Genomic DNA, 13,913 nt, shown 5'->3' with positions numbered 1-13,913 from the left:
TTTTCGAAAGAAATTACCGGCCCTGCCTGCTTTGACGTGAGACCAACATTCAAGCTCAGCTGTGAGCATTGGCATCTTGTCGACCTTGCGTGTCAAAGAGGAGTAAGGAACACTCGCTGGCCAAACGTGCGACTGTTGAGGCGTGAGTTCCAGTCCAACCGAAGCGACCGCTTGGCGCGGATCAAGTTGCCAAGAACCAAACTGTGTCTCTGTGTCCACGCGTGCTCGGTCGTCTCCAGACCGGCGCTCATTGGGCTGCACCGCCCTTCGTCCGAACCTTGCTTCGGGCAACACCTTCTCTACCCAATAAGGAAGCAAGAGTATCAGATTTACGAACCTCTAGGTAGTTGCTTGAAACTATGAAAGCATCCGCAACGGCTGTCGTGCCGAAGACTTGGGCGGAATCCATGGGAGACCACCCGGCAAGTGTGCGCACAACCTGCACGCTAGTTGTTCTTCCAAGTGACCGGCGACGTTTCCGTTGCCATGCGGAGAGGCTGGAGCAGAATCTCACCGAGCTTCTACCGGCGTGGCTTGCTGCCGAGGAGACGTCGGATACTGTACGCGAGGTTTTCAGGCGCGTACTTGCAAGGAAAGGAGGCGTGGCAAGCCATGCTGGTCTGCATGTGGCAAATCGAAACCGCGGCCCCACAGGAGTAAACCGAAACTACGACCATGCAGACCATTTCTGGACATTGGCTCTGATTGGTCAAAGTCAACCGGCGTAAGTGCCGATGACCGGATGTCATGTACCGGGTTTGTTGTTTGCTGCAAGGCCCAGCTGACTATGCGGCACTTCTCTGGTTGATTCTTCATCCAAAAAAGATCCCATTGTTTGTTCCAATCATGTAACATAACTGTTTGCTAACGATTGCGTGCACCTCCGATTTCCGAGGAATTGCTTCGACGCACGGAACATCCGGAGAAGCATCTTTTGCTCCTTTTGATCTTCTTGCCGTCACCTCAACACACTCTTCCCGGCCGACGATCGCCCATCTCTGTCGCATCAAAACATAGGCTAGGGACAGGACTAGAGGATGCAGTGAGGCAACGTGAAAGCTCTTTGCGCTCTCCTGCGAACGACTGCCATCATGTCGAGCCTCGGGCCACTGGCACTGGACCACAATCCCTTCGCGGACGACCAGGACGAAGCAGATGCTCAGACGAACCCAGCAGTCACTCCGGACGCCAAGCCTTCTCAGAGCACCAGCAAGGGAGTGTTGCCGGACACGGAGCTGCCCGCGCTGCACCAACAGCACTGGGACGATCAGGATCAACATCTCGATACGCTTTCGGCGTCACTTCAACGGCAGCATGAGATGAGCTTGCAGATGAACGAGGAGCTCGACTTGCATCAAGAGCTTCTGGAAGAATTTGATGGTGATGTGGATCGAACGGGATTGCGGCTCGGAGGTGCGGCGAATCAGCTGGATCGGCTGAGAAGCAGTATCAAGGATCATGGTGAGTCCCCACGGGTGCAGCTGTAGATAATAGGAGGCGCTGACGACTTGTCGATGTGTTTCTCAGGTATGCTTTGGATCCTCGGCGCTCTGATTGTGTCACTCATCTTGTTGATAGCTTTCTTCAAGTAGACAGGGCTGTCATGGGCATATTCAAGCATGCAAAATCTTCGTATTTGCTCGCTCGCCGTGCGTGCAATAATGACTTGAGCGGCAGCCATATACGACACGACTTGCTCTGATGCATCGACGAGATCGACTGGCCCGGGTTCAGATGGTGAGAAGGAATGCTCGCAATTGCAACAATTCTCCGACCGTGTCCGAAGGTAGGACAGAACGACCGCTACTTTTCGATTCTTCTCGACAAGCACGTTATATTTCCGTTGATGATCGGGGCACGGAACAGGATCGTGGTGAGATGTCGTCCACCAATATGGTCACGGAGCTCAGTGGCCGACGAATTCGGCCCGAGTGTGAGAGCAAGACAGAACGATGAATCGGACCAAAAAGAAAAGAAGAAAATGGTCGCCGGAGTTGCTCGTCTCAGGCAGGGTTCATCGAAGCCCAAGCAGGGGCAGAGGCAGAGAGACCAAGACCCGCCGCGTCTTTGCTATTTCGTCATTTAGCATCACTAACAGAACGCTTTTGGACGACGCGAGCCGCGCTGAAATTCCTGAGTCGACTCGAGCATCAAAGACAGATGCACAGCCTTTCGATGCGGAAAGAGGCAGGGATAAAGTGACACAGAGACATGGCCTCGGCTGCAGATAGGGTTCAACACGAGCCCTTCTGCTGCGCTTTTCCCTTGCAGTTAGATGCATGCCCATGCCTAACTCTCTCTCTCTCTCTCTCTCTCTCTCTCTCTCGTTCTCTCGGATATTTCCCCGCTGCTGTCAGTCCACTTTGGCTTTGTTCGTGTGTCGTAGCATGGCATGACTTTTTGATATCTCGGGAGCAAGGCTTCTTGTGGGCCAGCTTCAGGTGTTGGTATCGGTGGCTTGGAATCAATGGCTCCCACCAATGCCAGTCACATAGAGTGGGCTTGTTCTGCAGTGTCTCTTGTCTAGGTGCGTCAAAGCGCGCGACGGCATGTTCTAGCTCCTATTCTTGCACAGGTGCTCGGCATTGCGTCGCCTTCGCACCTTCGCTTGGTCCTCTCGCTTAGGCCCTAGGCTCGCGAAGACAGAAATGTCATGCTGCCCCGCGCCGAGGCCTTCCTGTCCATCGCAGCTCCGCTGCTGAGGCATCTTATCCAGGCTGTGTCGGTGTCTTTGGTGGCGAGTGCAGGTCTGTCGTTGTCCAGCCATCTTAGGCCGCCTCGTTGCTGTGCTATTTTTGTGGCACCTTTAGGCCAAGGAATGGTTGCCCGCTTTTCATCTTGGCCAGAGGCATGATATTACCCCTTGCTCGTTGAGACTCCGCTTCCTTCCTTCTTCTTGCTTCCGATATTAGAAGGCGTTCACTGTCCCCGTCGAGCTTATCCGACCCTCAACACAATCATCTCCATTACCACCGACATCTTCTTATTCCACCTGCTAGGCTCGTCCGAGCGAACAGCACAGCATGTCTACCGCAATTTACGCTTCGTCGTCGCAGTGGAGCAACAGTATACCATTAGAGGCTCAGGACAACCTTTGGCGCGGTCCTCAAGCATCGTCATCGACTCTCACAATCAAGCCAGCATCAGCGGCCGTACGTAGGATCAGGAGAAAGCCTGTACCCATCATCCCATCCGACCTTCTGCACTCCCACTCCTCCTCGAGCAGTGCAGTAGCAAATCTAGCTACATCAACATCCGTTCCCGAGTCGAACTCGCCCAACTCTGCCGCGTATGCGGACATCACTCCGACGCAAGAGTCGGGCCCTAGTGTGCCGTCCGCACAGCGACCACAACGACAATACCTCCTCGATATTGACGCTCCTTGTTCCTCTCAGGGGGCCAGCAACAACGCAGACGACTCGGTCAAGCAGCTTCTCCGCTCTGCCACCATCTCTGCCTCTTCGTCATCTTCACGACCGAAAAAGGGGCCACTAAAATGGATGCACGACAAAGAGGAGCACAGTACGACCTCCTCGTCGCTCGCCGTGTCGCCCCGTCAACCAACACTCAGCCGCAAAACCAGCATCTCGGCGCATCTCAAGTTGTCTCTGCGTCGCAACAAGTCCGACGAGCCACCGTGTTCGGAGCTTTCTATCTCCGGGCCCACCAACTTTGTCCACGTCAGCACGGGCACCGAAGGGGCTCACGCTGCGGTGAAAAGTCCATCCCTCCGACGTTCGTCGACTGTCTCTGCCCGCTCTTCGCCTCGCTCCTCTGCTTCGTCCGCTCTGAGTGGCATGTTTGAGACCGCAGACTCCAAGTGGGTGCAGCAAGACGACGACAAGCCTTTGTATACAGCATCGGGCGCGACGCAGCCTTTGCGACCGCTCAAGTCGATAAGACGTCCTTCCAAGCTTTCGCTCAACAAGCCTGAGCCTTTGTTGGACATTGCTCCTGGACCGACGAGTCCCAAGGACAAGAGAAAGGCTATCTACGCAGCGCCTGGATCTGTGCCGGTGATACTCGAGCCGGTCGACGCCGCAGCGCGGACGGAGGCTACGTCGTCGAAGCTGAGTCCAATTGTGTCTCCCATCACGTCGGAAGCTGGCGAGCACTTTGCGGCTTCGTTGGGACGCACTATTGTCCGTGCCCGTGTTCACTCTTCGGATGGCGGCGAACTCTCGCCTGAGCCAGAGCTCAGTAGAAGTCCAAGCTCCGGATACGAGTCGTCGGCTTGCACCAGCAACAGATCGAGTCTGGGCTCGTTGCACGAGTTCTCTTCGTTCCTCGAGTTCCCTGATTTGCTGCCACTCTCGCGACGCAGCTCGGACAAGGGGCGTGTCGAGGACGATATCTGGTCTGGTTCTGCGTTGGTTGTTCCCTTGGCCTCGAACAGGTCTTGATCGCCTGCCTACCTGCCCGTCAGCGCATTCAGTGTCCAAGGCTCCTTTGACGTTGATCTCTTTGCATTCAAAGTTCATTCGCAGTTCGTTCGCAATCTATTCGCATTCCTCAGGTGTTGTGCTTCATCTTACGTCGGGAGTTTGGTGACAGGATCATTGCATTTGCGTATGCGCGGCTAACTAGAATACAGGTGCGAGTCTCTGAGTATTACAATCTTCGCCACGGGCTGGTGTCCCCCTCTGTAATATCATGTTCGTGGAATCGTGGTCGCGAGACGTTGTTGCTTCTGGTGTTCTCTGATGTGGCGGAATGTCGGGCGAACGAACGTGGCGAGAGCACCTCGGGGTATGGGCTCTCGGGTGTATGCGGGGTCCAAGAGCTCGACGCTGCCTCGACGGAACTGTGCAGAGGAGAGAGGCAAGGATCATCCGCTGCTGCTGCTCGCCTGGGCAGCGTCGGCAGGGGAACTGGTTCGAAGTCGGCGCCAAGAGCTTCGACGTGCTTCCTGTGCTTCGAGCTATGGCCGTCGGACGACTGATGGGCGGTCTCGGAACCGAGTGTGGTCTTGGAAGCGAGTCTTGGCCAGTGACGCTGCATCTCGAGCGTTTCCGGGTCCGGGTTGTCGGATGAGTAGCGTGGCGAGCCTGCTTGCCAGTCCTCGCCAGCTTCCTCGATTTGTGAGACAGTGCCGATGGTGACCAGGACGCCGTCGCAGGGGTCTTGGCGCGAGTGGCTGGGTTGACGCTGGCCACCCCACGAGACGCGGGTGGTCTTTTCCGGTGGGGCGACGTCGGCGCTGCCTGGATTGCTGCGTGCTTGGAGCACGTACGAGTTGACACGAGCCGGGGAAGGCTGGACGCGAGCGGTACCGTTCGACGCAGCCGCCGAAAGCCTCGTTCCCCGCCAACCCGCCGAGTTGTCGCCAGACGGCGAGTTGCTCGAGTTCATGATCTCATTGATCTTGCTTGGGTTCTTGGCCGAGACGAGAGAGGCTTTCTTGCCCATGTCCCTGAACGCAGCAGCAGCGGCGATGGGAGGGATGCAGAACACGAGGGCAGTTCCGAGCACCTGGTACGAAGGCTCGTCCAACGTGAAGTACGTCGACACGAAGAAGATGTCGGTAGCCAATTGCAGCGCGTAAAAGTGAACACCTTGACGGATGAGGAAGCTGGATAGGCTGCGGTCGGCCAAACCCGAGTACAGCTGCTGCGGCTTCTTGTGCCAGATGGCAGACAATCCACCGTCAAGCAAGCGGTGCAACATGAGCAAGAGCAGAACTATATCGAGAGCCATGGCGAGCGTCTTGTATACAATGTTGGCCACCAGCGTGCGCGTGAGGTACCTCCTCGTGTCATATCCGCAGAACTGAGAGCCTGGAATGCGGTAGCCCTTACCGTAGAAGGGGATGCACACCGCCGAGGCTGCTACCACCACAAGGTAGAATGCCGATACAGGATACACCACGTTGGACTTCCAAGAGTACAACGCCAAGGTCCTCTGCACCAAGACCAACGTGACCGAGTTGAGCAGCACCAGGCTCAGCAGGCTGAACGTCCAGGGAACAGCTTGGCAGTTGTCAAACTTGAGCGACAGGAACAGAACCACCAGAAGCAGGCAGAGGACCGAGAGATAGCGACAGCACAGGTAGGCAACGCGTGAACTGAGCTTTGCCGGTTTTGTCCACCCGGGCTTGCGAAGAAGCTGCAGGTCGAATCGAATGTGGTTGAACAACTCGATCGTGCTCGCGCCGAGGCACATGCACATAACGATGAGGAGAACCAGAAACGATCTGGCGGCCGACGGCGGGATGGCGTTGAAGATGACCTCAGGATCGGCGTTCATCGTGGAGGGGGTCGCCATGGCGAAGATGTCGTCGTGTGGCACGGAAGCAGACGAGACGTTTTGACCTGAAGACGCTCGAAAGGTACTGAAGTGTGGTAGAGAAGCGAATGCCAGCGTCGGATCACTGCACAAGGTAGAAGTATGAGGTGCAAGGTGGTGGCCAAAAGAAAGAAAGAAAGAAAGCAGACGACGATGGCTAGGGCGTCCACCACTGTCTCACTATATATCTCGCGAAGATGGCTGGAGCATTGGAGAAGACGCCGCTGTCACATTTGTGCATTCGATGTCAAAGTAAATCGGCTACCTTGCTAGCCTGCTCGAAACATGACCACAAGGGAAGCAATACCTGCGCCAACTCAACAACGGCTGCCAGCCAACGCAGGCTGCACAGGACGCATTGCGAAACATGTTTGTGCAATGACACTAGCGAGTCAAAGGATAGATTGACTCGCTTGGGTAAGTACCGAGGAGACTATTTGCAACCATAGTGGGTATCTTGCAGCACCGGTTCTCGGAGGAAGGCGAGCAGTGATGCATTTTGGGGACGCAGGATGATCTCCCAATTGTATGGCCGACCGGGCAAGAGCAATGGGCAGTGAGGAACAAGCGAAGTGCATCCATCCGCAGGTGCAATTGTGCTCTGGCAGGTACGTTTAAGCAGAAAGAAGCACTGCACTACAACCAACAAACGCCTCAGTAGCATTGTTCGGCAGCGACGCGGGTTTGGCTAGCTTTGATCTTGACCAATCAATCCTACCATTAGCACCAAACCGACGCGGCTACCCGAACCTTGATGCACATGCGCTTTGAGTTCAAGTTTGAGCTCAACTGCTCTGTCTCTAGCGTGTGAATGATCTTTTCTCCTCCGCCATGTCGATCTCATTCGGGCAAACGGTAAACTGCGGGTCAAACTGTAGCCGGTTGCACAAGCAATAACTGCTTTCTTTGTGGCGGCTGCTTGCGACGAATTAGGGTGATTAAGAAGAAGGCTCAGTGCTACTGCAGACCGCGGACGAACGAGTGGAAAAAGCGGGGTCAGCCGCAGCGCTCCAGCACGTCGGTTTGCCTTGACAGCAGCACGGAATCGCTCTAGCGGTGAAATGAAAAGTCTTGTCTCGCATGCATCGTCGTGTGATTCTGCACTGTCACAGGCCCAATCAGAGCCCCCAGCAACGCCAACGCGCAGGCTGTTGCAGCCCTCTGTGAGACACTGCACGGCAGAACCAATGTCCGACCTCGGCTGCCACGATGCTGCGTTCTTGGTACGCATGCAACCACACATGCACACCACAGTGTCTTTCCACTCACTTCTCTTACATCGTGTCAAGCGAGCTGCAGTTTCCCACACGAACCATCAATATTTTTTTCGACTCGGCTCGAGCACGAGCCCTGAAAAAAACGGGGTAATAGCAGCCAACTCCGCCTGCTTCAACCGGCATCGTCCCTTGTGGTCCGCTAGGGTGGGGTATTCTGGAGGCTCGTGTCATGACCGCAAGCGATAAGAAGCTGCCTTTTCGGCAGCGGTTCGCTCTGCTGCTGATCAGTTCGTGACAGACTTTTTTGTCTCGGCAGTTTCAGCATTCCTTGCGCTAGCGAGTAATGCGTAGAAGATTGACGTTGGGTGGCAAAGGTGATGAGTGCGAAGAACCGTGTACTACTGCGCTCGCACGGCAACGAAACGGCCGCACCAGATTCACAAAGCGAGTGTCAATGAACATATCCACACTAGGAAGGTGCCAAAGCGGACTTGGATTGCCACCCGAAACCTGGCAATTGGGCTCCCGGCCAACTGGTGGTTCGCTTCATAGACCGCCGGGGTAGCTTTTTCAACGGCGTTCCTCCATCCGATCCTCGTCTCGCGCTCGATCAGTGCGTTACAGATGCAGAGCAGTGAGAAAAGCGCTGCTCTCCAGCTGGCAAGTGAGTGTCCAAAGATTACGAGGCGCACAAGAAGCTGGTTGACAACTGCGACGTCGAGTACAACAATGACCGCAGACTGTGCTAGGGCGGAGGGATGGCAAGATCGCCACCCTGAATAGGACCATCGGACTGGAGTACATGCAATTGTTCATCAATCGTCCATCATCGTTCCCTACGGCCGCAACCGTCACACGATGCTTTGTTCGTCTTCGACATGGATTTCGTTAGAAAGGGCGTTCACGCCCGTTGCGCTAATCGCAGGCGATGAATTGAATCGCTGCGAGCGTGGAAGATCGTAAAGTCACATGGCAGTGGTAGAATGAGAAGAGGAACGTTTGCGGAACAGTTGGGCAATCTTGCTCAAGGCTCGAAGTCGGAGAAGCGCGGGACAACGGGCGGTGCGGGGGGAACAATGGATTTTGAGTTGATAGGCCTCTGTGCGAAGTGTCAATCATTGCGGCTTTTGGTCTGCCGAAGAACGTGGCGGCGATTGATTTGTGGAGGCGAACGAACGTCTCTTTTGTCGTCCGGCCTTCACCATCCATCTTCTCATAGACGATCTTCCTCGTCGAGCTCTGTCACTCTGTCAAGAGGTGATACACAACCATGTCGCTCCCCAAACCGCCCTCGGACGCGCGGTATAGAGTGTCGACAGTCACACTAGAGATCCCACTCGCAGAGCCGATCAAACAGGATTCCACCTCGCCCTACACCTACCAAGAAGGCGGTACGACCAAGCCCATCCTCACCACCGACACAGTCCTGCTCACCATCTACTATCCTACGTCTGTCTCGCAGGAGAAGACGGACGGCCGCACTCTCGACTGGTTGGAGGCCCCCAAGCTCCGCTCCATCGGCGGCCTGCTCAAATACGCTGGCATCTCTAAGTACCTCGCTATCCCCATCATCCTGCCTGCATACAGCGTCGTCGGGCAGAAGTTGCCGGTGCTTGTGGATGCTCCCATCGCATCCGACTCGCCGTCAGAAGGCTTCCCCGTTGCCGTCTTCAGTCACGGCATGGGCGGTACGAGAACAACCTATTCTGCATACTGCACGTCGCTCGCGGGCGCGGGTATTATCGTCGCAGCTGTCGAGCACAGAGACGGATCTTCTTCGTCAACTACGATCCATCATCCAGTCGCTCAGGACGGCAAGGGGTCGTCCGGTCTGTTCCGATGGTTCTATGGCGGCTCGAACGGAGTGGACAACAAGCTGTACGTGCGACCGGATGAAGTCGATGGCAAGCCGGAGCCACTGGACGTCCGTCGGGCGCAGGTCGAGTTTCGTCGTCGCGAGGTCTTGGCTGCGTTTGATGTGCTGAAGGACATCAGTGCTGGCAAGGGTTGTGCACTTGTTGACTCGTGCACGCGTTCGCAGCGCGACGACGCAATGACCCGCGAGCGCCGCTCTAAGCTTTTGGCCGACTTTAGCGGCAAGCTCAAGATGCAAGACACATGGCTCATCGGACACAGTTTCGGCGGTTCGACAGCGATTCAAGCGCTGCGCCACACCGACTGTCCCTTCAGCCAAGCGCTTGTGCTCGATCCTTGGGTCGAACCCATCCCCATCACGGGTATCGACGTGGTGCCGGTGAGCAAACCGCTCTACACGATCAACAGCGAAGACTTCACGCAGTGGAAGACGCACATGGACGACGTGGCCACGATCGCACGCGAATCGAAGTCGAGCACCGGCGGCAAAGGCTGGCTGCTCACTATTGGCGCTGAAGGCACGGAAAAGCCGGAGGCGACCGGCGCGACGCAGGTAGCACCGCCTTCGAGGCTTGTCATAGTCCACGATATGTTTGGCACGCTGTTCGGGCTCTCTGCCTGCATTGAGGCGCTCATCTCGCTGTTTCCAGACCAGCTTGAGCAAGCGCAAGGCGTGCCCGAGATTGTGCCAGAGCTTGTGGTCATGGACTGGTTCCACGGCACGCAGCGTGATTTCACCTACTCGAGCGTATGCGGCCAGTACAAACCGATTGGCGAGGTATTCAAAGGAACACTCCCGCGCGTTCTGCTCCAGGCAGGCATCCTGCCAAAGCAGAACGCAAAAGGCAAACCTCTCACGCAAGCAGGCTCATTCCAAAACGACGGCCCGGCCGAGAAGGCGCTCGAGAACCCGTTTGATCCGGTTGTGGTAGAGACCATGATGAAAGCACTCAGCCAGCTTCAGCCTCGACCGGGAATGGTGGATGCGCTGACCAAGATCTACCGTGACCGCGACGGCAAGGGGCGCCTGCCACCCGGTGTGGATAAGGTGGATGTGTGGGCAGCTACGAATGGGTCCCTGCAGCTCGGCAGGTCCTCCTTCCTCCGTGTTCTGGGAGACAGCGACGGGGCGGACCTGGACAGCCAGGCTGCTCGCTCGGGTCGCTCGGACAAGGACAACGCTGTGGGAGCTGGTGTGGGACTATTTAGCTGCGACGAGATCGGTACAGCCAAGCCGGACCCAAAGGTGTATGCGGAGGTGCTACGTCGCATTCAGGCCGAACCGGTGGAAGCCAGCGCGGCCACGAAAGAATACCAGGGGATCTGGTTCGTGGCTTCGCATACGTGGGATACTTTTGCTGCCAAGCTGGCCGGCTTCCGAACAGCGTGGGTCACGTACGAAGAGTTCTACTCCTGCCCTTCGGTCTATGGCACGCCAGACGTGGTGGGGAGGAACCTCGAAGAGATCGCGGAAAAGATCCTTGCCTTCGAGCGCGACCTTGGCTCAAAAGCGAATCAGACACCCGTCAAAGCTTGGACCTACCACAAGGAGCAGCAGGAGCAAACGAACAAGGCAAGCCAACACACGTCATTCTCTGACTTCCCCTTTCTGCTGCCCAATATGGCCAAGTTTGTGGGCACAGTTCCGTCACAGTCGATCCTGGAGGTGAACAGCAACATTACCAAGCGCATGATCTTGCAGGGCAAGAGGGAAGAGTCGGATGGCGTGTTCACTGGTCTCAAGGGCGACAAGGATGCACAAGAATGGAGGATCTGGAAGGAAGGTAAAGCACAGCCAAAGGAGCTGGACGCATCGGCGATTGGAAGCGATGGCCATCGAGTGGGAAGGCTCATCGTACATGCGCTCTAGGGGCGCTTATTCTGTAAGCTAGACTGTATTGGGTTGATAGACTGGGAATGCAAGCGTTGCCAAGAGTCATCTGCAGTCGAATAGCCACCATATATGATGCATGGTTGAGACTCGTGACGATGAATCGGCGAACCTTGAGCTCAAGTTTCGCTCGCGGGCGAGTTTCCGAGCGCCGAGCAGAAGACCGAAGCTGATCCAAATTTTCCTTTTCCACTGAAATTTACCGAGCCAAAATCAGCTCGGAGTTGGCCGAGACGCAGGAGCCAACGTAAAATGAAAGCTGTCGAAGAGTTGCTATGCACGCAATCTGGATCTCTCGGGTGTCTATAACAGATGTTGAGGCTACCAGGAGCAGAATGCGGGGCATCATCGACTAGTACGATCGTCTTTGGAAAGCGGCAAAGCGTCTGACAAATGGACGGGAGCTGGGTGAGAACTGAAGCAAAAGACTCGGTCCATTTCCCGGAACGGTCGGAGCCACGAGGAAGAAAGAGAGGGTGTTGGTTCGATGAAACACGCAGCTCCGCTCTCGAGCAAGAACCGCTCAGTCCCTGTCGATCCCTTGCCTTTTCCTTTTCGCCTTCCTCTTCTCTTCCTTTCTCTAACAACATCCTCTTCACCCCCACATCCTTTCTAGTCGACACCTGAAAAGCAAAGCAGAAATGACCGCCATCGCCCTTGACCAGTTCGACGCCGTGCTCGGTTCCACCTCGACCGAGATCTCCTCGGTCGCCTTGGGTGGACGCGTCCTCAGCACCTCGGACGAATGGTTCGCTCCCGCCTCGTCGTTACTCAAAGTTGGCCCCGCTCCCTCGCTCAAAGGGCAGTTCGGTCCCAAGGGCGCCCTGTTCGACGGCTGGGAGACTCGTCGTCACAACCCCACTTACGACTGGGTCATCCTCCGTCTCGGCCCCAACGCCGGAGGTCGTCTCATCGGCTTCGACGTCGACACTGCCAACTTCAACGGCAACGAAGCACCCGAGATCTCGATCCATGCGCTCGCTCTGACGCCCGAGGAAGAATCCAAGATCGGCAACACGCTCGCAGAGAACGACCAGAGGTGGGAATGCGTCGTTCCCGTCACGCCGTGTGGTCCGTCGCAGAGGCACCTGTTCAAGGTGGCAGAGCGCCACGGAGACAAAATTTACACGCACATCAAGCTGCATATGATTCCCGACGGTGGTATTGCCAGGTTCAGAGTGTACGGTGTCATCCCACCGCCGCCTGTTGGACAGGGTGAGGGCGAACAGGTCAGCGCTGAGAACCCGGCGTTCAACGTTCTGGACCTCGCTCACTGCCTCAACGGCGGCCGCGTCGTCTTCACGGACGACAACCACTTTGGCGCCGGAAGCAACATCATCCTGCCCGGTCGTGGTAAGGACATGGGTGACGGTTGGGAGACCCGTCGTTCCCGAGCAAAGGGACACTTCAACTGGTCGATCGTCAAGCTGTAAGTTGCACATTCCTCCACGCTTTCGATTCGCATGCTCTTTTCTACCACCCGACTGAGAACTGACAAGCCTTTTTTGTATCACTTGCACAGCGGCGAACCAGGCTTCCTCTCGTATGCCGAGGTCGACACGGCGCATTTCCTGGGCAACTTCCCCGAATCCACCGAGATCCTTGGAACCGTCCACGACTCGCCCACCGTGCCCTCTGCCGATGCGCAGTGGGTCACCTTGCTTCCACGCACCAAGCTCGGCCCTGGACGCCGCCACTTCTTCCCGCTCGTCGATGGCGCCTCGGCGCCCTTCACGCACGTCATGGTCAAGATGCACCCTGATGGCGGCATCAAGCGCTTCCGTGTGCACGGTCGTCGTGCAAACCCGGTGCTGGCTGCCAAGGTCTCGCCGGCTTCGCTTCCCGCCGTCGCGGTGCCACAGGACATCCAGGACCCGCTGCCCTCGGCCACGTCCGACCCGTTCGCACCTGTAAGTGCCGCCACCTCTCTTGCTCCTCCTTCCGCACCGACGACGTCGATGGGCATCGTCGTCCATGGCAAGTTCCTTCCCGCTGTTCCGTTGACGACACAAGCCTTCGCGGGCTACGGTGCGGTAATCGACGGGCCTTCGTCGCTGAACCCGGACGACGACAAGGCGTTCAAGATCGTCAACCAGGGCACAGCGAAGAAGTACCTCAACCTCGCCGAGATCCTCAACAATTACCCCAAGGAAGCGGGGGCGAGGACCAACATCCACGTTTACCGCTGCGACCCCGCGGCGGCACTGCCGTTCGAGGTCAAGCTGCTGGAACGACACCGCTTCACCACGCAGGCGTTCATCCCCATGGTACCCATCGGCGGTCAACAGCAGGGGTTCCTCGTCGTCGTCGCTCAGAACGGTCAAGGTAGCCATCCCTCCTTCCACTTTTCCCCCCTCGTTGCGAGATGAGATGCAGAGAAACTGACACCAGGCCTGACCTCCTTTTTTTTTTTGTGCGCGCACCACACAGATGACCGCCCAGACCTGAACACGCTCGGCGTGTTCTTGGCGACCACCGAGCAGGCGATCCAGTACCACCCGGGCATCTGGCATCACCCCATGATCGCGCTCGGCACGCAAGCGACCGACTTTGCGTGCATCGTCAACGAGTCCAGCTCGCAGCCTCAGCTGGACTGCGATGAGGTCGAAGTGTGACGGGTACTTTCCAAGTAAGATCAGATGCAT

The 13,913-nt window shown here is 56.7% G+C and overlaps 5 protein-coding genes across 5 annotated transcripts; 4 read left to right on the top strand and 1 right to left on the bottom strand.

The window, feature by feature from the left end:
- Positions 1-1,091: 1,091 nt before the first annotated feature.
- EX895_004018 (uncharacterized protein) lies at positions 1,092-1,592 on the top strand (the record flags this gene model as incomplete). The annotated part of the gene is made up of 2 exons (XM_029884616.1): positions 1,092-1,461; positions 1,528-1,592. The coding sequence occupies 2 exons, from the start codon at positions 1,092-1,094 to the stop codon at positions 1,590-1,592; spliced, it is 435 nt and encodes a 144-aa protein (XP_029739326.1).
- A 1,431-nt stretch (positions 1,593-3,023) lies between these two features.
- On the top strand, positions 3,024-4,403 carry EX895_004017 (uncharacterized protein; the record flags this gene model as incomplete). Its single annotated transcript, XM_029884615.1, has 1 exon — positions 3,024-4,403. One exon carries the CDS (start codon positions 3,024-3,026, stop codon positions 4,401-4,403), a length of 1,380 nt encoding a protein of 459 aa, XP_029739325.1.
- A 208-nt stretch (positions 4,404-4,611) lies between these two features.
- On the bottom strand, positions 4,612-6,264 carry EX895_004016 (uncharacterized protein; the record flags this gene model as incomplete). Its single annotated transcript, XM_029884614.1, has 1 exon — positions 4,612-6,264. One exon carries the CDS (start codon positions 6,262-6,264, stop codon positions 4,612-4,614), a length of 1,653 nt encoding a protein of 550 aa, XP_029739324.1.
- A 2,508-nt stretch (positions 6,265-8,772) lies between these two features.
- EX895_004015 (uncharacterized protein) lies at positions 8,773-11,247 on the top strand (the record flags this gene model as incomplete). Its single annotated transcript, XM_029884613.1, has 1 exon — positions 8,773-11,247. The coding sequence occupies one exon, from the start codon at positions 8,773-8,775 to the stop codon at positions 11,245-11,247; it is 2,475 nt and encodes an 824-aa protein (XP_029739323.1).
- Positions 11,248-11,909: 662 nt separating this feature from the next.
- Positions 11,910-13,883, top strand: EX895_004014 (uncharacterized protein; the record flags this gene model as incomplete). Its single annotated transcript, XM_029884612.1, has 3 exons — positions 11,910-12,697; positions 12,791-13,593; positions 13,699-13,883. 3 exons carry the CDS (start codon positions 11,910-11,912, stop codon positions 13,881-13,883), a joined length of 1,776 nt encoding a protein of 591 aa, XP_029739322.1.
- Between the last annotated feature and the right edge of the window lie 30 nt (positions 13,884-13,913).

The sequence above is a fragment of the Sporisorium graminicola genome, chromosome SGRAM_22, assembly GCF_005498985.1.
Source record: "Sporisorium graminicola strain CBS 10092 chromosome SGRAM_22, whole genome shotgun sequence".
NCBI lineage: Eukaryota > Fungi > Basidiomycota > Ustilaginomycetes > Ustilaginales > Ustilaginaceae > Sporisorium > Sporisorium graminicola.
The sequence above is the reverse complement of the archived record's forward strand: the minus strand, read 5'-3'. Positions and strand labels throughout refer to the sequence as shown.